This window comes from Setaria italica, chromosome V (genome assembly GCF_000263155.2).
Source record: "Setaria italica strain Yugu1 chromosome V, Setaria_italica_v2.0, whole genome shotgun sequence".
Classification (NCBI taxonomy): domain Eukaryota; kingdom Viridiplantae; phylum Streptophyta; class Magnoliopsida; order Poales; family Poaceae; genus Setaria; species Setaria italica.
In genome coordinates, this window is record NC_028454.1 from 29,523,166 (window position 1) to 29,545,714 (window position 22,549).

At 45.4% G+C, this 22,549-nt stretch overlaps 1 protein-coding gene across 1 annotated transcript; it reads left to right on the forward strand.

Moving 5' to 3' along the window:
• Positions 1 to 8,687: 8,687 nt before the first annotated feature.
• On the forward strand, positions 8,688 to 12,805 carry LOC101754101 (kinesin-like protein KIN-13B). Its single transcript, XM_004969163.4, has 12 exons — positions 8,688 to 8,891; positions 8,989 to 9,159; positions 9,626 to 9,811; positions 9,928 to 10,035; positions 10,149 to 10,226; positions 10,313 to 10,394; positions 10,474 to 10,633; positions 10,726 to 11,028; positions 11,116 to 11,334; positions 11,421 to 11,880; positions 11,948 to 12,013; positions 12,104 to 12,805. Exons 1-12 carry the CDS (start codon positions 8,796 to 8,798, stop codon positions 12,281 to 12,283), a joined length of 2,109 nt encoding a protein of 702 aa, XP_004969220.1. The 5' UTR covers positions 8,688 to 8,795; the 3' UTR covers positions 12,284 to 12,805.
• The last annotated feature ends 9,744 nt before the right edge of the window (positions 12,806 to 22,549 follow it).

Consider the following 22,549-nt stretch of genomic DNA (forward strand, 5'->3'; position numbering starts at 1 on the left):
GGGCCCCCTCCCCTCTCCTCTCTCCGGGCCCCGCCGCCACACCTTCACCCGGCCCCGCCGCCAGCGCCGCCCGGGCGCCCGGTGCCCCCGGGCCCCGCCGGCCCAACGCCGCCCAGAGCCCCCCGCCGCCCGGCGCCCCCGGGCCCCGCCGCCCCCGGATCCGCCGCCGCCCGACGCCCCCGGCCCCGGATCCGCCGCCGCCCGACGCCCCCGGCCCCGCCGCCCCCGGATCCGCCACCGCCCGGCGCCCCCGGCCCCGCCGCCCTCGGATCCGCCGCCGCCCGACGCCCCCGGCCCCGGATCCGCCGCCGCCCGACGCCCCTCCACCGGATCTGCTTCATGGCGTGGCGGCGGGAAGCAGTGGCGGTGGCTGGCGGCGGTGTGGATGGTGGCGGCGGCGGCGGCGGAGCAGGTGGCGGCGGCGGCGGCGGATGGTTTGGAACATGATTTTTTTTTTATTTTTTCAATAATTGTTCGCCGAGTGTTTTCTGGGCACTCGGCAAAGTCTTTGCCGAGTGCCCGACACAAAACACTCGGCGAACTAGTGTTTGCCGACTCGATATTTGCCGTGTGCCGTTTGCCGAGTGTTACGGTTCGCCGAGGGTATTCTGCCCTTCGCCGAGTGCCCCTGGCACTCGGCAATTTGCCTGTGTCCCGTAGTGCGTAGCATATACGGAGACATAGAGTCCACACGTATATTAAATTATTCCATATATCCATGTCAAATTCAGTATGTTTCATGGAAGTATAAACTCCCATGAAATTTTATGAGTCCACGTGAGAACCCATATCTCAATCTGAAGCTTACCATATATATGTATTAAAATATTCCATATTCGGTAACATATACGTATATTGGTACTTGGAAAAGCATCCGACACCACGTTAATCATAAGAAGACACCATATTTTAAGTTTATCAATTCTGATTTGATTTCTATAAAATCCCTAACATATATGTTTCGTTATTTGCTTTCCACGTTACATGCATAACCATACAACACTCATACTACTCACAACGTGCATCTGTCAAGATTTTCACTATAAAAAGTAAAATAAAACGGTTTCCAATCCATGTAAACTGATCCTCCAGGCTAGGACTAAATATGAGAGGATAGACAGACGACGTCGGCGCCGGATACTGTCACGATGCTCGACGAACTCCAGAAGGTGCGATGACCGGACGACGCTCTGCTACAGACAGCAAGGAGCTGGTGTCCATGGAGCATTTTTGGAAAGCAAAAGCATCACGTCTAAAAAAATGGGTTGGACGAACGAGACAATCAGCTGGGCCCTTCAACCATGGAGAGCAGGCAGCGTACTGCAATCTTGGTCTCTGTCGTCCTGCAAGATCTTGACCAATATAGTCCAAGAATAGACAACATTGGTCATTGGATTGGAGAGAAGGGGCAAAAAAGGTTTTCTCATTTTGTCCCCAAAAGAATTAAAATTCATGGGAAAAGAAGATAAGATTGCATTGCAACCCTACAAAATCAATTGACCAGAGTGACACGTAGAATGCCTTGGAGGTAGATGGTGATGCAGTCGCTTTGCAGCAGATGAGGAGATGGAAGATCCAGGAACCTTGCGACTTATGTGCCACATACCACGCAAGCAACACTACGTGGCACCTGTGCCCATGTGAAAACAACTACCTAGCGAGCATCATGCTTCATTGCACACATACAGTAGAGCGTCAAGTCACTCACTGCTCCGATGTATGCAGTTTTCGTGTAATGCAAGCCTTTTGTGACTAGAATATAGACGAAGTGGGTCTAATAACAAATTACTATTTGTAAAAGTTGTTTTAAATACTTATTACATCGTTGTAATACTACAAATCATAAGTAATCTTCTTCAATTAACAAAAGCATTCCTTGCTTCTAATGATAGACCAACACGAACAACTAATGACTAAATGCCTAATTGTGAAACCCTTTCTAGAAAATTAGTAAAGGAAAATTAAAATAAGGCTCCAACATCTAAAAATTACCACTCTATGATTTAGAAGGAGAAAAAAAGCTTAATACCATAGTGTTAATAAATCTCTCTCCAGGGCTAGAAATTAACACATTAATCAAAAAGAAAAAATTATCTATATTGTACCATTGGGTTTTATGATCATTCAACAGTCTATACCCAACCAAAAGGTATGCCAAATAAAATTAGCAAAAAAATCAGAAATTAAGAAAAAAATAATTGATCCCAAAAATTCTCAAGCGAGGAGTAAATTCCTTGATAACTCTAGGTACTTGGACGTTGTGGAAACATCACAACGATTGTGTATTCAATGATGCTAATCGTAATATTGCAATTAAAATTATGAAAATTATATATATATATATATCCAACTTGTCATGAATAGTTTTCCAACTAAATCAACCTCGCTCTACTGCACCTGGAGACAAAATTTGTCCTTTCATACATCTTTAGTACACCCGAGTGGAAGTTGGGTCGGGCTCGGGTTGCGTGGAGAAAAGCTAAAAAAATTTCAGGCTGAAAAATCTCGCCCACACCAGTACATGAGAGACATTGGGCCGGCTACCCACCATTTTCATGTGAAAAATATCTGAAATAAATAATCAGGTTGGGCTAAGCCCGTCCATATTCTTCTCGGGCCGGCAAAATCAACACCATGCCTAGCCCTATTAGAGCCACAAGTTGGGCTAAGCCTAGCAAGGCTCGGACCGAGTCTCATTGTCTTGGGCCTAATCTTTAGTTAGGGTAACCGGTAACAATAGTGGAGTGAAAATATCATCTCCGCAACAACATCACCATGTCATAAAATATATAAATGAATATTTCATTTAAATTAGAAGTCATAAGAATTGAAGTTTATGTTAAAATTGAGAAAAGAAGGGCCCATTATAATACATGTTAAAACTAAACTAAAACTAACTAACATGATGTTTATGAAATATAGTAGTATGCATTGGTGAAAAAAGAAATACTTGTGTTGTTAATTTTGATAATATTATAATGATGCATATGTGATGGAGTCTAACCTAGAATTAAGATTCAAAAAATAGATAAACATTGTACAATTTTAAAAGAATAATGATCTCACGTTACGTAGGCACAAAAGTAGGTTAGACAAAAAGAGAGAAACTGGTGGCATACATGTTTATTTTTATAAAATCAAAAGTTAAGGTGAGCAACATTGATTGCAAGCACAGATCTTTGCCAGTCATGGCTCAATGGTGGACAGCCACGGATCAAAGAGATCACTTCTAGAATATAGGTCAACCTGTTTTTTTAGCTTCCTGTACTATTGGTTAGGATAGCGCAAAGAATCAGAGTAGTAGGAGTCGCGAGCAAAAGACGATGAATTGGATGTGCTAAGGAGACGATTAAGATATCAACAAAGGATGAGCTCCCATGACATGGTTACGACAGAGCATATGCCACCATGGTGATATGGCATGGATTTCTTGCAGACTTATAGCTACACACTTATGCTACGAATTGTTTGCCCATGCTACGTATCATAAATATTAAATCTTAGAACACGAAGTATTCTCCTTAGGTAATATAATTTCGTTGCACATAACATGCTGAAGTTTTTATTGCTTTAAAGCAAATGGTGTAGTATATAATGCTAATGTCTCTTCTAGAACTTTTTTTGTTTGTTGAGATGATTTATTATCTGTTAATTTGACTTTCTTATCTTTAGTTATTGTTAAGTCTTTCTTAAACAAATAAGAAATGTAGGAGACAGATTAGGGCGCCTAAATGCATTTTACACGAAGTAAAAATATTCTTAAATCCCAATCAAATGGATGATGATGAAAGCATATCAAAGCAATTCTAGCCGCGCTATTTGCGCGGACCACCTTGCTAGTTATTCCTATCATCTTGTTTTTTTAGGGCCTATATGCAGTCCACATACATAGGCCATTTGTCTATACATAGGCCATTTGTCTAGCTTTGACAATTGGAGGGTGTATAGTTTCTGATTTTTGAGTTCGGGAGGGTAAATCGGGCTTGTATCTATCAAATAACTTCGGACAATTTCACCTATTGCCAGATCTATTGGCCAGGCTACAATTCCTTTCTTTTTACACACCACAATGTGATTTGAAAAGCCAAACTTTTAATTTTTAGCCAACTTTTACATAAATCGTATCCATGTTTTGAAAAGTTAAATAAATAAGCCCATATTATATAGGTCTTTAAATGCAATATTAATTTTGTAGCAATTCATAATATATTTTACGAGAAATGAGTGGTTCAAGTACGCTCTTGGTAAGTTTTCAAAACCTAATATGTCTTGCATAAAGAAGAAAGGAGCGTTTATTTGCTAGATTTTCCCCTTTTCTCCGTAATTTATGTTGAAAGCTGATGCTCATGTCCTATGATGTAGAGGTGGGATGGATTTAGATATTTGTGCTTGAGAGAGTGTCCTCGTAAGAGTGGTGAAAAAGTTAAATTTCTGTTTTAGGAAGTTCATCCCACTTGTGAACAACATTGTACACACTTCGACTTGATTAATAATAGCACAAAGTAGCAAATCAATTGAAATTGTGGGCTATAATTAGCCCTTTTTAGGAAGTGGAACTTTATTAATTAATGAAAAGCGGTACAATGTACGTATGTATCTAATGGCTCGATCAGCTAAACATGTCATCCGCAATCTGAAGAGGGAGTACAAACTACAAAGTGCTAGATTATTGAGTTTTGGTGTTGGATGATCTTTCCTTCATGTACAAATAAAACTTCTAAAGATGAAAAAAATTCCAAGCTATATATTGTTTCATAGATCTTATTATTACTAATTGGAAGATCTTTTTTACTCCATGTTAATCCTCATGAGGTGCGTAAAAAAGAAAGATAAATCCTAGATATTCTCACTAAAATAAAAAACATACAGGAATGGTGGATGCTAATGGGAGCAGTGCCCATGGAACCGAAAGGATTACATTTTAAGGTCAATGGTACATACATGAATTATGTTTTTTCGGTGTCAGAATCAGGAATAAGATTTATGCCAATGACATACAAGGAATTTTTCCTCTCTTGTTCTATTTATCAATTGCTAGCTGCTTGAACACCAGCAAAGTGAAGAAGCCATCGGATTGAAGAATTCGAAGTTGCAGATCACGTCACCTAGCCCCGCTCGAACCCACGACACAATACTCCCAATCGTGGCTAGGCTATGGTCCGAGCTAATTTCGACAGCAGCGACAACGAAAAAACAGTGAAAGAAACGGCCCACCACCTTGTGCGTACAGAAGAGAATGGCAGCGGAACCTTATGCTCGAGTTGTGCGTGCGTGCATCACTGCAGCTGCAGGCTGCTACCGCCCGTCAACTTGTATCACACTTGCTGCTAGCATGAAAAAGATTTTTGAACTGAAAGTGTGAAGTCACTCTACTGGGCCGACACTGCATGTGGCCCATTCCACTTCCGCGCCATTAGGCCTGATTTGGAAGGTTACGGGCTCAATAGGCCCTCGCAGGCCGCACCCTGCTTGGTTGTCCGTAGTAACATTTCACGCTCTTCGCCGTGACGCCGAGGGCTGAAGGTGTCCTAGGACTCCACAACTCCAACAACTTCAGCAAAAAAATCCAGCCAAACAAACTAACTTCAAAATTTCATGGAGCTACCAAATTCATAGAGCTGTGGTGCAAATAGGGGTGGAGTTTTTGAGCACCTCTTTTGCTACTCCAAAACTCTCTCTTTTGAACCTCCTCGTGGAGTTGGTGGGTAATTACCTACCAATGCCACTCGTTACAAAAAAAACGGTTCATTTTCTTTTCTCCCGAGCCCCCGTGTCATGACTCCTTCCCGCTGCCGTTGCTACTCGCGTGGACACGTGCCTCTCCCGGCCAGCGCCGCCAATCGCCTCGGCTTGCCTCTCGCTCGTCGGGCGCGCCTGCTCCCTAGCCGGGCACCCGCGCTGTGGCCCCGTCGGGCGCACCTCCGCCGGCGGGCGGCCACGCCTCCCTCCACCGCCGGAGCAGGACGCCGGCCCTTCCCTCACATCTGGCGGGCGGCCGCGCCACGGCCCCGTCGGGCACGCCTCCGTCGGCAGGCGGCCGCGCCTCCCTCACGCCGCCGGCCGTCCGCTGCCTCCCTCCACCGCGCAAGGGAATCAGAGAAGGGGATGGAGCTTAAGTAAGAGGGGTGCTGATCTGCTTGCTCTGCCCGAGCAAGGGAGGAGCAGAGGATCGGAAATGTCTTGGCCTTCCATGGATTTGTGCTGCTGGTGGTTGACGTGTGAGAGATAGAGATTAGAGAGGAAGGGGAGACTGATTGGAGTAGCTGGTGTCCTGGTTGTTGGATTCGATGGCAGAGCAGGGAGATCAAGGCTGTAGGTGAGCTGCTTGCTTGCTCTTGCGAGAAAGTACTTGGCGACGGCAGCTTGGCAAGATAAGGCCGAGGCGAGGGGCGGCCGTGCGCTGGCGAGGAGAAAAGGCCGTGGGGGAGCTGGTGTTCATGCAACGTGCCGCCCCTCCTGCGAGGCGACGGGAGCGCCGGGGCAAGGAAAAAAAAAGGAGGGAACGGTGTGTCGTGGCTGCCGAGCAGCCTTTCTGAGGAAGAAGAAGATGTGGGATAGAGAGGATGACAAGTGGGGCCTAAATTGGGGGTAACAATGGCAATCCACACTGAAATTGATTTTTTTGAGCTGAGAGCACCCATCTAGCCAGGCACCCATCTAGCCAGGCACCCCATTTTAGTTCTGAAGTTCTGGAGTGGAGCTGACTCCACCTGGAGTTCTGGAGTAGAGCAGCTCCACCCAGAGCTGGAGCCATGCCAAATAAATCCTTACACAAGGAAATTGCGCACGTGTTAGATGGAGCTGCTGCCTTTGACCTCAGCAACTGTAAATGTAATGCGTGAACCACATGGCAGCTGGAATTCCCAGGCCTCGGATCCCGCCGTCTCGCTTATTCTGTTCACGGGGGATATCACCACGAGCATGTGAAATCGATCGGCGTTTATCAGATTTTCTCGGTCCAAGAGTCTGGCCATCATGAATCATCATACTACTGCAACTTCCATCTATCGGCGATCGTGATTTCATGTTACCAACTTACGGGGGTGAAAAGGAATTACGCCGTCTTAAAGATCACTCCACACAAAGTACAAAGTATATCGTTTCCTGTAACCAAAGTACCATTTCGTTGATACGACAGGTCACGTGCAAGGAAATTCGCTGCCTCACATGTCCGAAGATCGGCTTGGGGACAGATCGATGGACACTGGAAATCTGGAATCTGGCCTTTTCAGCATAGAGATCGTTCCGGGAGCAGTGTGTACGTGCAGCCAAACTAGCTAAACCCAGAGCCTCGGCACCACTGCGATTTGTTTCATCCACTCTGGCTCTGCTTAGCAAGCTGGCCTTTGCTTGATGCTTCAGGGCAAAATGCCGAAGTTTGTGTGGAGAAGACAAGCGGCCACAATTCCTGCAACCAGCAGCGGCGATCTGGTTTAAACACTTGGACCTTTTCGGGACAAAGTGCCAAAAACATGGGCCGGGGGGCTTGCGGCAGTATACTAATCATCAAACCCACTAACACAACGGAAAACATGCCATTAGCCCATTATTAACGTCTATTCGTACAAATACGTGTGGGCTGGCGATATGCTCCCCTTCGCCGCTCAAAACATTTAACACCATCCTAGTATGACGTGGGCCAACCGCGTGGTGACCAGCGGCCCAGCGACGTATCACCTGCCGGCGCGTCGACAGACCGCCACGTGTCCCTGGGCGGTGGACTGCCCGACGGATTATTCAAAATCATTTTCGCGTGAACCCATCGTTTGTTTCCATATATATGGGCGGTTTGCACTTGGGCCCTTGCATTTTCCTGAAAGCACACCATGATAGTCACAAAACATGAGAAACTAACAAAACATGGGAAACTACTATTCCTTTGTCCTTACATGTAAAAATGATGACCACTGCTAGGTGTGATGGTCCCTGAATTGAAGCCTCGACCACTACTTTATATTTATTAAAATGTATTTGTAAATGCGAAACTGTTTTTATATCATGGCATTGTGAAACTATTTTTTCAAGACACAAACTTAATTATACACAGTTCAGGATTCCAATATAAAGATCCTTGAAAGATGTTGAAAGTCATAAACACTTTCTGGAACCATGACCAGGTTCATATTTTCATAAACGGAGAAAGTACCCTATGGTTTTTTTTTCTTTCTTATCCCATGCAGCCATGTCTCATTGCTAAGTAGAACGTCCTTGCTTTCAAGATTTATCGGGCAACATAGAAATACTAGCATTCCACTCTAGAAATAAAAGACGCTAACATTCAACTATGGATCATGAATCTCAAGAAAAACAATAAGTTTTATCATTGCATATTTAAGATTTAACTACATTTTACCATTGGAGGAAACATGAAAAAAAAGTCATGATGTTGATAGCCCTCCATAATAAAATTGAAGAAATATTTTTTAAAAAGAGGGGATAGCGAAATCCCCACTCCACCAACCAGGCCGGCGGAGACAGGCGCTGCCCAACAAAACCCTCAAAAAGCAGCTGAGAAGGAAAAGGTCCCCTCGCTTCAAGAATCAAGGCGCACCCCACCTTTTTTTCGTCTCTACCTGCTGCCTTGAACTCCACTCCAAATTCAAACTCGGGGGCGCCTTCGCAACGTCTCGCAAATCCCAGGGTGCGATCCGAAAAAAGCGCCCCTCCTCACCTCTACTCTACTCCAGTAGGAGCGGCTCCTCCGCCTCCCGTTGTCCCCTCCACCAGTCCCCCTCGGCCTTCTCTCCCCCACTCCACACGGCGTCGCCCGCCCCCCTATCTCGCCGGCAGCGACGATGAACGGAGGCGGCGGGCGGCGGCGGTACTCCTCCGAGCAGCTCCTCTTCGACGTCCCCGCCAATGCCGGCGCTGGCCGATGGGCGCCGCAGCAGGTACGGCCAAATGGCTCGTCGAGATCTGCGTGGAGCCCGGCTTTTCCGGTTTCTTCGGGGCTGAGCTCATCGGAGTGGTCTCTTTGTGTGTGTGCAGCGCGGCGAGGTGCGGCGCGGGGATGGGGAGATCTTCGTGTCGGTGGAGCCCGCGACGCCGGCGCGGCTGCGCGGAGGGGACGCCGCGGCGGGGGGCTCGCCGGGGCAGAGGCAGCAGCTCAGCCCCGGGCTGCTCGATCTCCACGCGTTCGACACAGAGTTAATCCCCGATGTGAGCCCAATCATCTGCGTTGTTTTAATCATTTTGGTTGCTGCTTATGTTTCGGTGACCTCGGATGGTTGGGATAAATCGAACCGTTCGAGACTGCTGTTGGAGTGCTGGATCTGACGTTCTGAATGTGAACTGCTCGGGTCATGGATTCAGCAAAACAATCACGTTTATCTGTTTTTTTTTGAATTGAACATCGACTTGGATAGCAGATATGTTTTTCTTAGTCTTCTTTTAGGCGTACTAGATTACACGTGCGGATGCCATAATGTTAAATAAACAAATATAGTTTTGGTAGAATCATGGGTGGTTGTTGAGATGGGGGCACCACATCAGCATGTTAGTTCAGATGATGCAATGCATAATCATGTGTTGATTTAATTTTGATCCTAACGTTGTGCTGGTAATGTAGTATTGAGCATTAAAAAATATAATAGTTTGAGCTAACGTTCATATGTTATTTATACAGTTTCAAGTACCTGGGATGTATGATGGTGCCCAAAAGTTTGGCTATGGAGGAAGTTTGGATGATTCAGATATGAGCTTCCCCGCAAATAAGCATATGAGCAAGTCTACCATTTTCCCTGAAAGTAATTACTTGAAGGCCTTCCCTGAGAAAGAGAAGGCAGCACCTGTTGCAAAGATCAAAGTGGTGGTATGTTTCTAACTTTCTATAGTTTTGCTTGACAGTTGCTGATAAATGTTGTCTTTAGTTGAAATTACTGTAACCTGTCCACTTTTGATAGTTTAAATGTAAAATGTTGAACGCAGGTGCGTAAAAGACCACTTAACAAAAAGGAGATATCAAAGAAGGAAGAAGATATTATAGACATTGAAGAGAGATCAAACTCTCTGACTGTCCATGAGACTAAACTTAAGGTTTGCTTGTTTTTCTTCTATCTGCAGTATCTATTGCCTCTATTCCTAAGAATAGTAGCTTGCTTCTGGCAGTTTTCTCTCAATACATAAATGTCTGGCACATCATTTCGCAGGTTGATCTTACTGAGTATGTTGAAAAGCATGAGTTTGTATTTGATGCTGTGTTAGATGAAGATGTTTCAAATGATGAGGTGGGCACAAATTGCATAACCTTTTTCATCAGTGTTTTAAAGTACTGTAAATTCATTCCCAGACACTGTCTTCCTTCAATTTACAGGTTTATCGCGAAACAGTGGAACCTGTTGTTCCAGCAATTTTTAATAGAACAAAAGCAACTTGTTTTGCTTATGGACAAACGGGTATATGTCCGATCTACTCTAGATACATCCTATATCAGCAGAATACTTTACATCATGGCAACTAATATCCTCCACTCAGGTAGTGGAAAGACCTACACCATGAGGCCCCTTCCTCTTAAGGCCTCTCAAGATATCCTGAGATTAATGCATCATACATACCGCAACCAAGGGTTTCAATTATTTGTCAGCTTCTTTGAGATATACGGTGGCAAATTATTTGACTTACTCAATGACAGGAGGTGAGTTGCCACAGAATCTGTGATGTTCAGGAATGGTGTGTATCCCTGGGTCTGCTATTTCTCACATTCTGAATATCTATTGCTTAATGCAGTAAACTTTGCATGAGAGAGGATGGAAAGCAAAAGGTTTGCATTGTTGGTTTACAAGAGTATAGAGTGTCTGATGTTGAAACTATCAAGGAGTTGATTGAAAAAGGCAGTGCCACCAGAAGTACTGGTACAACTGGTGCAAACGAAGAGTCCTCAAGGTCTCATGCCATTCTTCAGCTTGCGATTAAAAGACGTGTTGATGGTAGTGACTCCAAACCACCCAGACCGGTCGGCAAGCTGTCCTTTATCGACCTTGCTGGCAGTGAGCGTGGTGCTGATACAACAGACAATGATAAACAAACAAGGTCAGCTTTCATACTCCCTCCCCTAGTCTGTAGCAATTCATGAACATATCGACATTACTGAACTATCCTTTCTGAAATGCAATGCAGAATCGAGGGTGCTGAGATCAATAAAAGTTTGCTTGCCTTGAAAGAATGCATCAGAGCACTTGATAATGATCAGACTCATATTCCTTTCCGTGGTAGCAAATTAACAGAAGTTTTGCGTGACTCATTCATCGGAGACTCGCGCACTGTCATGATATCATGCATTTCCCCTAGTTCTGGCTCTTGTGAGCATACGCTGAACACATTGAGATATGCTGACAGGTGATTACTTTACCTCCATTCTTTCTGTTGCTATACTATAACTGCTTATGTCCTTATAATATGAGGAAGGCTTCTCATTTTTTCAGGGTGAAAAGTCTGTCAAAAGGAGGCAATGTAAAGAAAGATGTGCCTTTGGCAGCACCTTTAAGAGAGTCAAGTCCTTCCCCACTGCCTTCACTTGTGCCCTCTTTCTCTGCGTCTGAGGTGATGAATGATATCACTGAAAGAAGCAATTTTGGTTGGCCAAAGCAGCAGCAGTATGTCAAAGAACAGCCAGCTCCCACATTTGCTGATAGAATGCCCAAGGTGAAGGAAGGGGTGGAATTCAGCTCATTAAATGGTATCTATTTCAAGGAACAAAGAAGCAAGGGTGGCATGGCACCAAACATAGCTGAAGTACCAGATATCATGTACCAGCAGGGAAGACAGCCAACAAGGAAGGCTAAAGATTCTGGTTTGGAGATTAATATGAGAAATTCCATTGCTTACCCAGTCAGAAGTGCTGAGCCAGACGAAGAAGATGATCATCTAAATGATCTCCTCCAGGTAATGCAATTACCTCTTCAAGATTATCTTTATACAACATGACTGATATTTTGGACAATTGCTACAGGAAGAGGAAGATTTGGTTAGTGCTCATAGAAAGCAGGTGGAAGAGACTCTGGACATCCTTAGAGAGGTAAATACCCTATGATTCTACATTGTCTCATCAGTTTGTGCCTCATCAGTGTGTGGAATCGTTTTGGTCTAACATCTTTGCCTTGATCAGGAAATGAACATATTAGGCGAAGCGGATCAGCCTGGCAATCAGCTAGATGATTATATCTCAAGACTAAGCAGTATACTGTCGCAGAAGGCTGCTGGGATTGTGGACTTGCAATCTCGGTTGGAGCAGTTCCAGAGGCGTCTGAATGAGAACAACGTGCTGCTATATGCTCAGTGCCCTTGATCGTCGCTACTTCATTCATCCGCTACCATGATGCCAACACTGGAAGAGGGTGGGCATTGGGCCATTGGCGATTCCTGCCTCTGAGGTGGACAAGTGGACACCTATGCAGCGTTTGCTATGCTGTTGCAGTCCTGAAACCCCAGGCGCGTGGCCAATGCAGAACTAGATGTCTGGTTTCACTGCTGCTTGCCATGGTGGTTCACTGGTTCTTGGCATGACCATGGCTGGCTCTGAAACCTATATTGTACTAGAGTTTGCGCCATCCTTATGGTTGTGCGCTGCATCCATGTGTATATCTGTGTGTCACATTAGCACCTGCTATTTGTTACTCAACAAATACCTCTTTTTTTTTTGGGTCTGATGTATGAATAATTCCAGTGTTATCGGTTTCTAGTCTCATCCGACTACACATACAATTTGTCCGGTTACCTTGTTTGCTTATCTCTGGACGTTTATTATGTGAGATCCATCTGGTGTAATCCTATTTGATATCATGCGGCTTCAGCGGCTGTTTTTGTTCAATGGAACGGAATACTAACATAACTATGGATAAAGCAAATTTAATTCCTAACTTCATGTTTATGGCACTTTTAGGTCCCGTTTGGTAGAGTTTCAGCTTCTCATAAAACGGCTTCGGCTTCTTCGGTGGAGTGGCTTTTTTAGTGAAGTTGAAGCCGTTTTGCAAAACGTTTGGTAAAACGGCTTCTCAATGGCAATATATGTAATTTTATGATCACTTAATGCTTGGAGAGAGAGGAGAAGCCGGTGAAGCCACTTTTTTCGGCTTCTCTCTAGTGTAAGCCGTTTTGCAGCTTCTCCCCGGCTTTGGTGGTGAAGTCGTTTTGAAATTGGCCTTTTGGTAGGGTTTCACCAAAAGATAGTGAAGAAGCACTTTAAGAAGCCCTACCAAACAGGGTCTTAGATTGAAAAAGAAGGCTTACTCTCAATCAAGTCAGAATTTAAACTGAGGGTGTGTTCAGTAAGGAAGCACTTGGCAAAATCTTGACACTGGCTCTAGTCCTTTTCGCATTAAAAAAAGAGAGAGAGGAAAACACTGCCAGTGAAGTGAATGTTGAAAGGAGTTCAAAAGATATTCTTTACAAGATGTATTGCCAACTTTCTTAACTGGCAATATCTGATTCATTCGTTGTACAATGGACCATCATTGCAAGAACACCACTACTGCTAATCTGATACTAGCAAACCAACCATCTACTGATCATCAGTCGGCGACAAGGGATCACTGCTCGCACTTCTTCTGCCTCGAGGCCATCTCCTCCTCCCACGCCTTCTCAAGGCGCGCAATTCTTCTTCCTTGTTGCGTGACTCGGCGCGGAGGAAGGCGTTCACCATCTCCTCCCTGCGCACGTCGGCATCCTTCTGGAGGAAGGCCTTCCCCACGCGAAAGAGAGAGTTCGACACCATCCCACCTGCGAACAGTCCGAACACGAACGACAAGGACCAATTGATGCCTTCGCCGGCGGCTTGACAGGAGGAGGAGACCCGGCGGCGGCGCGCGAGGGCCGGTGCGGTCGAGACGATCGGACTTCGCCAGGCGGCACGCGAAGGCGCCGAGGGCTGAGGAAGCGGAGCCCGCCATTGGGGGAGGGTCGGCGGGAAGGAGGGAGGGGCGAGACGAGGCGAGGTGAGTGACTGAATGGTGAATGGTCCGCGGGTGGTGGAAGGGGACTAGGGGAGAGGGGAGAGAGGCGCGAGGCGAGGCGAGGCGTGTCCGCGCCTCCGCGGGCTTTCGAGACTCGGGTCCGATGATTGTTGATGGGCCCTGCGCTCATTGGGCTGTCCGATTCGAAAGCCCGCTTCATCTCGTTATTCTTTTCGGCAATCCAACGTACCGTGTAACTCGTCCAGTACTCCTAATCACGTCCTCGAAAAAAGAACACTCAGATTCCTATACGGATTCAATTCCGAGTGACGATCGTCAGCTGCCCCTATTAATCCTGGCATGCACCGACGGACAGCCAGTCAACCAGTGCATCCCGTCCAAGAAGAAAGCACCGTACGTACTCAATTTCACAACCGATCGAACCAGCCAGATTGCAGAACACCACCGATCACAAACAACCGATCCAGCCGATTCTGCATAACCCATCGAGAGAGATCGGCCATGCAGTCCTTGGCGCGGGCAGCTGCACGGAGCATGCGCGCAGCGGCGGAGGGCTACGCCGGACGGAGGTTTCTCGCCACCGGCCGCGGCGCCGCCCAGAGGCGCCTCGCCACCGTTCGCGCCCTACGAGGCCGTGTTAGTTCAGAATCAGAACGCCTAAATCAGCAAAAGTTGCTGTACGAGCTACGAGCGATCGGGGCGAAGGTGGACAAGCTAAAGCTCCCACTCGGAGCCGAGATAGGGATACGGTTCTGTACCACCGTAGCTGCCTTCCTAATGGCCGAAATCTTGTTGGATGCATGTAAGGGAAGTGTTGGTAGCACCAAGAAACAGGTTTGTCCATCCAATCCTCCGTAATAGCAATAGTTTTTTTTGGGCAATCCGTAATAGCAGTATTAAGAAGTTGGTTTCTTGCGAACTAGTATTTCTTTTTCGGATTAGGGTGCCCTTGGTTGGGTTTTCCACCCTGCTTTTGCTTTTGCAAAAGCCAAAAGCCAACCAAAGGTCTAAAAGTCACAGATGCTTTAGGCCAAAAGCTGCTTTTGCTCTATTACAAAACTAAAAGCACATTCCACCCTACTTTCAACTGCTTTTGAGGTAAAAAATTACCCACATGTCACTGATTATGAAGATACCGGTTCGTTTTCTTCTGTTTCCCGTCCGACTCCCGCACCCGGCACCCCCACCCGTCTCCCGCACCCGGCACCCCTACCCGACCGGCCCCCAGGCGGCCCACCGCCCACCTCAGCTGCTCGCCGCCCGCGCTCGCCGCACCCCGCCGCCCGTGACTACGGCGGTGGAGGAAGGGAGGGAACAGGGGATGGAAAATCCATGGCTCATCGGAGTTTCGTTTTGGCGGTCAATTGTGAAAGAGGTGGCTGGGCCGGGGGGTTTCACCGGCGGCGGCCGAGCTCAGGGCTGGCGGCAATGGCGGGCGGGGATTCTTCAATCCCCAGCCGGAGGAACCATGGCCAGCGATGAGAGGAGGTGGGGAGGGTAGAGGAGAGTGGGGGAAAGGTTCAGCCAGCAGCTATTTGGTAATGGTGGCCGGAGTAGAGAGGGATTTGGCCGGCGGGTGAGGCTGTTTTTGGTTCACTTCTTGATTTTCCATAGGAAGAAGAAAGAGAGCAAGAGAATGCCAGAGGATTCTTAATGGAGAAGGAAGAGAGGAGAGGGATTGTGTCGTGGGCGCCGGCTCCGCCGGGCGCGACCGCCGCCACAGGCGCGGGCTCCGCCGTGGGGTGGACTGGCTAGAGGGAGGAAGAAGAAGGGGCTAACGAGCGGTGAGAGAGGGAGAGAGTTGAGTGGGGTGGAATGTAGATGATATGTAGGGTCCACTAGACAGTTTATTCAAAAGACACAGATGCTCTAACCAAATGGTCTTCTGCTTTTCCCACAGCTGCTTTTCTACAGCCCACAACTCACAGTAGCTTTTTCAAAAATCACAACCCAACCAAACACACCCTTAGGCAATGCGAAGCGGGGCATGAGTCATCTTTATTTCTCGTTTATTCTTTGATATCAGCATCAGTTTGTACATTATAATGTAATTCAAGTGAAACTCAAGGCTTCAAAAGGTCCATTGCCCAAGTTTTGTACTTCAATTGTACTATTGGTGGATCACACATCGTTTATTATATTGGTATAAAAAACTAGCTTTTGGCCCGACCAATTGTGTGCTCTAACAGCAACGTCCACGCTTGTTTTCTTATAAATTATGGTCAAATGCGGTCCAAAGTACAATAATTGCTACAAAAATTGTAATGTCCACAGTTTTAAATTATCAGTTTGTTTCCTTAGCAATTATAACTCACGTGATGAAAAAGTGCAACTACAATCACCACAAGTTAATAAGGTTCTATCTACTTACATATTTGTAAGTTGACTGAAATACCATTCAATTTCTTAGACCATTAGATCTGCGTTGAACTATTCAGATCAATTAATAAATGTTTGTATTCAATTTAGTGCATATTTTATCATGAAGTTGGAACTTTTTTTCGTGAGAGTTTCTTTTCTATAATAGAACACAAATTCAACCAGCAGAATTTTTTTTCCTGTTGAGTGCAAATTCACAAATTCGATTGGCAATATTTAGCAGTATGCAGGTTTATTGTGGAAGTACGTTACGTACCTGTATGTGCTTGTTCTACAACCGGCAAAGTTGGTTGCTCTGATCTCTACGTTTCTTCTTTAGATGAGAAAAAAGGGAACTCCATTAAACACTCAGCCCTGTTAAATCACTGGCAGCCAGGACATAAACAAATCCAGGCGCTTGATCTATCTATCTATCTATATATTATATTGCTACAGCTCCCTCCATCCACAAAGACTGTTCATTTAGCTTTCAAAACTTATCTCACAAAGAGTGTCCATATAACTTTCAGACAATCCAACAAATACACTCATAATACCTTCTGGTCAAGTTAACGAATCGATCATTTACTTCTACTATTGATACCCGAGTCAGACTCGCTAAATAAGGAAGGCTAATAAGTCCAACTTGTATCGGTAATCCATCCGATTAAGAAAATTTATTAGGGATACTTAGAATTTTTAGAATTACTATTATATTGCCTATATTTTTCTAAACGGTCTTCGTGGGGACGGAAGGGAGTACAGCGGAGAAGATTCTATCGACGTTGTTTGCTCGTCCATGTGTCGTAATGGGCCTTCCGAAGCATGAAGGAATGTCCGTTGAAAGCGCCCACGGCCCAGCGTCTGTCTACTGGCCCGGCCCACGCGCGGTCCGTCCAAAACTCGCTTTTCCCCGTCACCACCAGATCGCTCTCCCCCTCTGGCCTCTGCCCCAACCGGCCAGCCGTTCTGGCTCGAGTGATAGGCGTAGGCCGCCTGCCCACGTACCACCTGGCACGGCCGCGGATTCTCTGATGTTACGGGTGCCAAACCACGAAAGTGACGGACGCGCGATCCAGGCTGATCACGCGAGTTCTCTGGAGCCCGAAGAACCGGCGGTGCGGCACGGCAGGGAAAAGTCAGAGTAAGCTCTCTCTAGGTTCAGGGGATCTGATCGTGCATGGGCAGGGCGGCGACAGTGATTATTAGGTTAGGAGTTGTTGTTTCGAGCAACAAACGGCGGTGGGCGCTGAAGGAGACGTGCCGGCCGGGCAGCCAGTTAGACCGAGGTCCTGTGGCCAGCGATTCCTCGTCACGGCGAGCGAGGAGGATCGGAGGTGGACAATTCAGGGTGCGATTGGTATCCTTCTCTGCCGAGCCTGGCTCGCACCACCCATCCAGGTTCCTGTCGGCCAGGCTCGCAGTTGCAACCCCCTTTTGATTGGTTGATGTTTGCATGCAGCCTAGCTCGGGTGGGAAGTTGATTGGTTGTCTGCTTTGCTGCATTTTTTTACCTGCGCGCTGCATCCATGCATCCGCCGCTGCATTCTGGGAGCCTGGCTCTGGAGATACGAAGGATTTGGTCGCATCGCGGGAGCCAGGCTCCAGACGTCCTTTTGCATCCCGCGAGCCAGGCCCAGCAAGCAGCGCAGGCAACCAATCGTATGGAGGTCGCACGCAGAGAGCTCGCATCCGGCCTGATGCAGGGAACCAATCGCACCCTCAATGGCGATGTCTCCGGAGAGCGGGAGTGCGCGCGCGTTTGCCCTCCTTTGGCCATGAATCCATGACCCCCTCACATTGAGAAAAACAGAGGCAAGTGCAGTTCATGTAAAGTTTTTAAAGATAGTAAAAAGATGATATGTCGTTACAGCGGTCTTTCCTTGTGGAAACAAAGGGCCTGTTTTCTTCCACCTTGCTAAACTTTAGTTGCTAAAAGTTGCTAAACTTTAGTTGCTAAACTTTAGCAAAGCTGTTTGGATACTCTTGCTAAAAGGCATTTAATGAGTTGTAAAAGGACCTATCTACCCTTATTAAAGGTGCGCAGGAGGGGGGAGACAAGCAATAAATAAGGGGTATATGTTCAGCCCACCTTTTAGCAAGTTTTAGCAACCAAAAACTTGCTAAAGTGCTAAACTTTAGCAACTCAACTTTAGCAAATTTTAGCAAGAGTGTTTTGCAGTTTAGCAGCTCAAAGTTGCTAAACTTCATCTAAAGTTTAGCAAGGTGGAAGAAAACAGGCCCAAAGTCAGGGTAATCTTTTTTCCATGCAGCATTTGAGAACAAATTTGTCCGGTCACCGGTCAGCGCTGAGCGCATGCAAACTTTACACACCACGCCAATACTCGTCGCAGACGCTGATGCGTACGCCCGAGGGCATCTTCCTCCACCAATCCACGACTTCGTCAGCGTCACCGGCAAGTACTCACCAATTCCTCTGGCACGGCAGTACCTTTGTTCCCCACGTGCTCCCTTTACCCCCTTCATGGGAAGAGACGCGACGTCCAAGCCATCGCTCTGACGAGTCACGTCGTCTGGCTCAAATATCTCCTCCACGCCTTCCCATTCTCACTCCAGGTACTGCCGCAAGGTAGAGCTCAACCGTTCGGTAAAATAGATTAACACCCAAACATTTCTTTTCCTTCCTCGTCATCATGATCTATGTGCCTTTTCTCATGATCGGGGAAGAAGACAACACAAGGAGCTCCACATCGACTAACGCCACTCCTCTGTCTTCGGGAGTGCTTCCTCCCTCCTTTCCAACCCTAAGACAGTTGCGAGTCTGGATTTTCAAGATTGAGTGTGCATAATTAATACAAAAATTTTATACTCTATCGTATTCCATATACAAGTCATTGTAATATGTTTGTACAATTAATCATATCAAAGAACTTTTATTATTTTTCCTCATCATTTAAGTGTATTATTACACAAATATTAATTTTAAGATTAAATTGAAATTATGGCCATTGTAAAGAGAGACAAGTCATGATGAATTTGAGTTCATGTACATGATTATGGCACTATAACTTTAAATTAGAAGTGGAAAGATTTTAGGCATTGTAAAGAGAAACAAGTCAAGTTGTATATAGTGTGTACTACCCAACTTATCAAAGCTGATCATGTATTTGTAGCTTATTTTCGTTGTTACATCACTTGCACGTAAAATATCTATCATGGTAATTTTTTCTACCATATGATTTAAAATGTTGCATAGCGCGTTGTTTTAATATTTAAAAGTACATGATTATGGCCATTGTAAAGAAAAACAAGTCAAATTGTATATAGTGTGTATACCCAACTTATCAAAGCTAATCATGTATTTGTAGCTTATTTTCTTATTTTCGTTGCTACATCACTAGCACGTAAAATATCTATCATGGTAATTTTTTTCTACCATATGATTTAAAATGCTGCATAGTGCGTTGTTTTAATATTTAGTTAGCATAAAGACTACTTTTAATAGTTGAGACAATTTATAGTAACATATATTATTTAAAATATTGGAAACTATACATTTGAGTGCTGCATATAATACTTGATAATATTGCAATGTCATATTTAATATATCATAACTTTCTGTTCTCCCTTTTCAACTCATTCGTTTCATGGCACCCTCGATCACTAAATACTACATATGTAGATAAAAAAATTGTGTCTGCGCATTGGTGCTGCAGCATACAAATGCAATTATGGATGGAAGCATGGTGTATTTTGTTTTCCACGTCTCATGGCTGACTTTTGAAGAAGATGAACCGTAGAATTCCTTAGGTAGTCAGGTGTGAGTAAGAGTGCAATTACTCGAAGCTTCTCCCCAAATTTAGGAAAATTTGTATGTACATCATAAGTGATTGCCGAAGTCGGTTGCTTAAGAACAAGCAATAGTCTTAGAGATATGAGGTTTGACGCATACTCCAAACTTGACAAAGATGGAATGAAGGAAAGGTATGAATGAAAAGAACACGCCTTCGAGAGGGGATTATGAACAAGGCCCGCTTCTAGTCTGTTATATATAGTTACAATGCTTTCGTCCCTCCGCCCTCCACGGATTGAACTCTCTTCTTGTCGGTCTTCCTATTCTTTCGTCCTCTACCCCTCCGCCCCTTCTCTTCCCTTCCTGCTGTGCCAAATGGATCACCACAAACCCTACTTTGTGCTATTTGTGTTCGTGTCTGGTATAGTTACAATATATACATATTAACTTAGTTATTTTAAAAAATAATATTTGGTGTACATGTGTACACCCATGTCGTATATTAATTGGGTCCGCCCTTGCCCATAGATTAGTGTTGGTTTCTTCGTGTTGCCAGGTTGAGCCAGTGTGGGGACCTCCATCTGGGAGTCCCGCTGATCACCTGTATTAGTCACTGAATTAGTAGGCTAATACAATTATCAACACAGTTCAATATTTCAAGCAATAAAAGACGTATAATTAACTAAGAAAAGGTTTTCACCTTAGCGCAGCGAAGAGAAGCGTAGGTGCTCATCCACTAACGAGATGGTCTAAACACCCGGCAATACCTGCAAGATGAAAGCAAGACTGAGTACATTATGATTGGTACTTAGCAAGTCCCAACAATTACTAAGTAATTACATGCATTTTGGGAGGTGGACAAGGAAAGAGATTAATGGGTATAATCCTAAGCCTAAAGCATCTCTCATATGAAGGTGAATTTAGAAAGGTGAGTTTTGTAAAGACTCTCTAAGAAGTTTACTATTATTTTATAGAATGAAAGTTGTGGTCCTGGAGGGAGTTACCTTCCCTACCAGTCCCAAGTTTTATTTTGGATTCCAGTCCTCCAGTATTTCCAAATACTAATCCCACCCAAAGAGTTTCAGAGTAATCATGGGGGCTTTGACTTAGTGGGCTCGGGACCATGAGTCTTGGTTATCCGAATAGATTATACTCTGCGCAGAGGTGTACACTTTCCCCATACGTTCGGCCAGCCCATACCTAGTACTCAGGCGATACTGGCCTACGAGATCCATACCCGCCCGTGTCCATCTCTGGACAACATTCCCTAGGTCCATGCACGGATATACTAGTGGTCTAAATAGGGGCCACTAACATTCGCCTTGCAAATACTATCCCGGGAAATGCATGCATAAAATATCAATAAGGGCCCTTGGCCCTCTCAATAGTCGACCCGTGCCGACCAGACATGGGACTTTGCGAAAGTCCTGCTCTAGTATATCAGTTGCCCATCTTGGCCTCTTGGGATGGATGACTAGGTTCAGCTGTTTGAACCAAGGCCTCACATAAATAGGCACTCCTGAAGGTTGTACCTTTTTGGCATGTATGGCTTTACATATCATAAGAAAGACAATCCTAATGAACCGGTCCTTATGTGACCGGAGTAAGCCCTGGGATGGAGTAATCTCCACTGAGGCTGTCCCCTTACTTCCAAGTCCAAAACACACCCTAGGGGTTGCCATTACTAGTACTTCATCTTTTAACTCACGCTTTCCAAATAGAAAACCTTGCTAAGCATTTTGTTTAATATAAAATGATATTTTGTTAGATCCTCTCCATAGAGGATCCAATGGGTGTTTTATTCCTCATTATGGGGTGTGACTCGATTGGCCTATGGGAATGTAGTTTCCTAGGGTTATATGGCATATGGCATTTCAATAGCAAAAAGTGGAGAAATCTTGCAAGCACGTATTTTAAAGAAATAGTTCTTAGAAAGAAAACAATGCAATCCATATTAGGTTGGCAATATTATTACTCTCACGCTCAACGGGACAAAGTATGAGCTAGAGTCAGGACTTGCCTTTATTGAAAATGCTTAATGTCTCCTAGGATGACCAGGGTCCTTGCTTCACGCCTTTTGGATCCTCGGCTTCGGGGTAGAGTCTGGTCGTACTACTAGCTAGCAGAAACGCATAAATTGACAATCAATAAAACAATACACCAATCAACTCCTAAGGAATAAAAAGAGGAAAAGGATGAGTATTCTGGGAATTTACTTGGAAATTAAGGGTGAATTCTCGATATTCAAGGGATAATCCATTAATTGTTTAGAAAGGGTTTCTAAATAATTAATGGGTTGGTGGATGGATTTGCAGGAAATTCTAGGGAATTTATGATTAATTCCCTAGGGTTATTTAGGGTTTTGGTCGGGTATCTCAACGGCTGGGTTTGGACGATAATTTGGGATTTTGGATGGGCGGCACGACGGCTAGGTTGGGACAGGAATTGAGATTTAGGTTAGGTGGCATATGGGCTATGGGGAGATGATAATCAAAGTTTTAGTTGGGTGGCATAACGGCTGAGTTTGGGT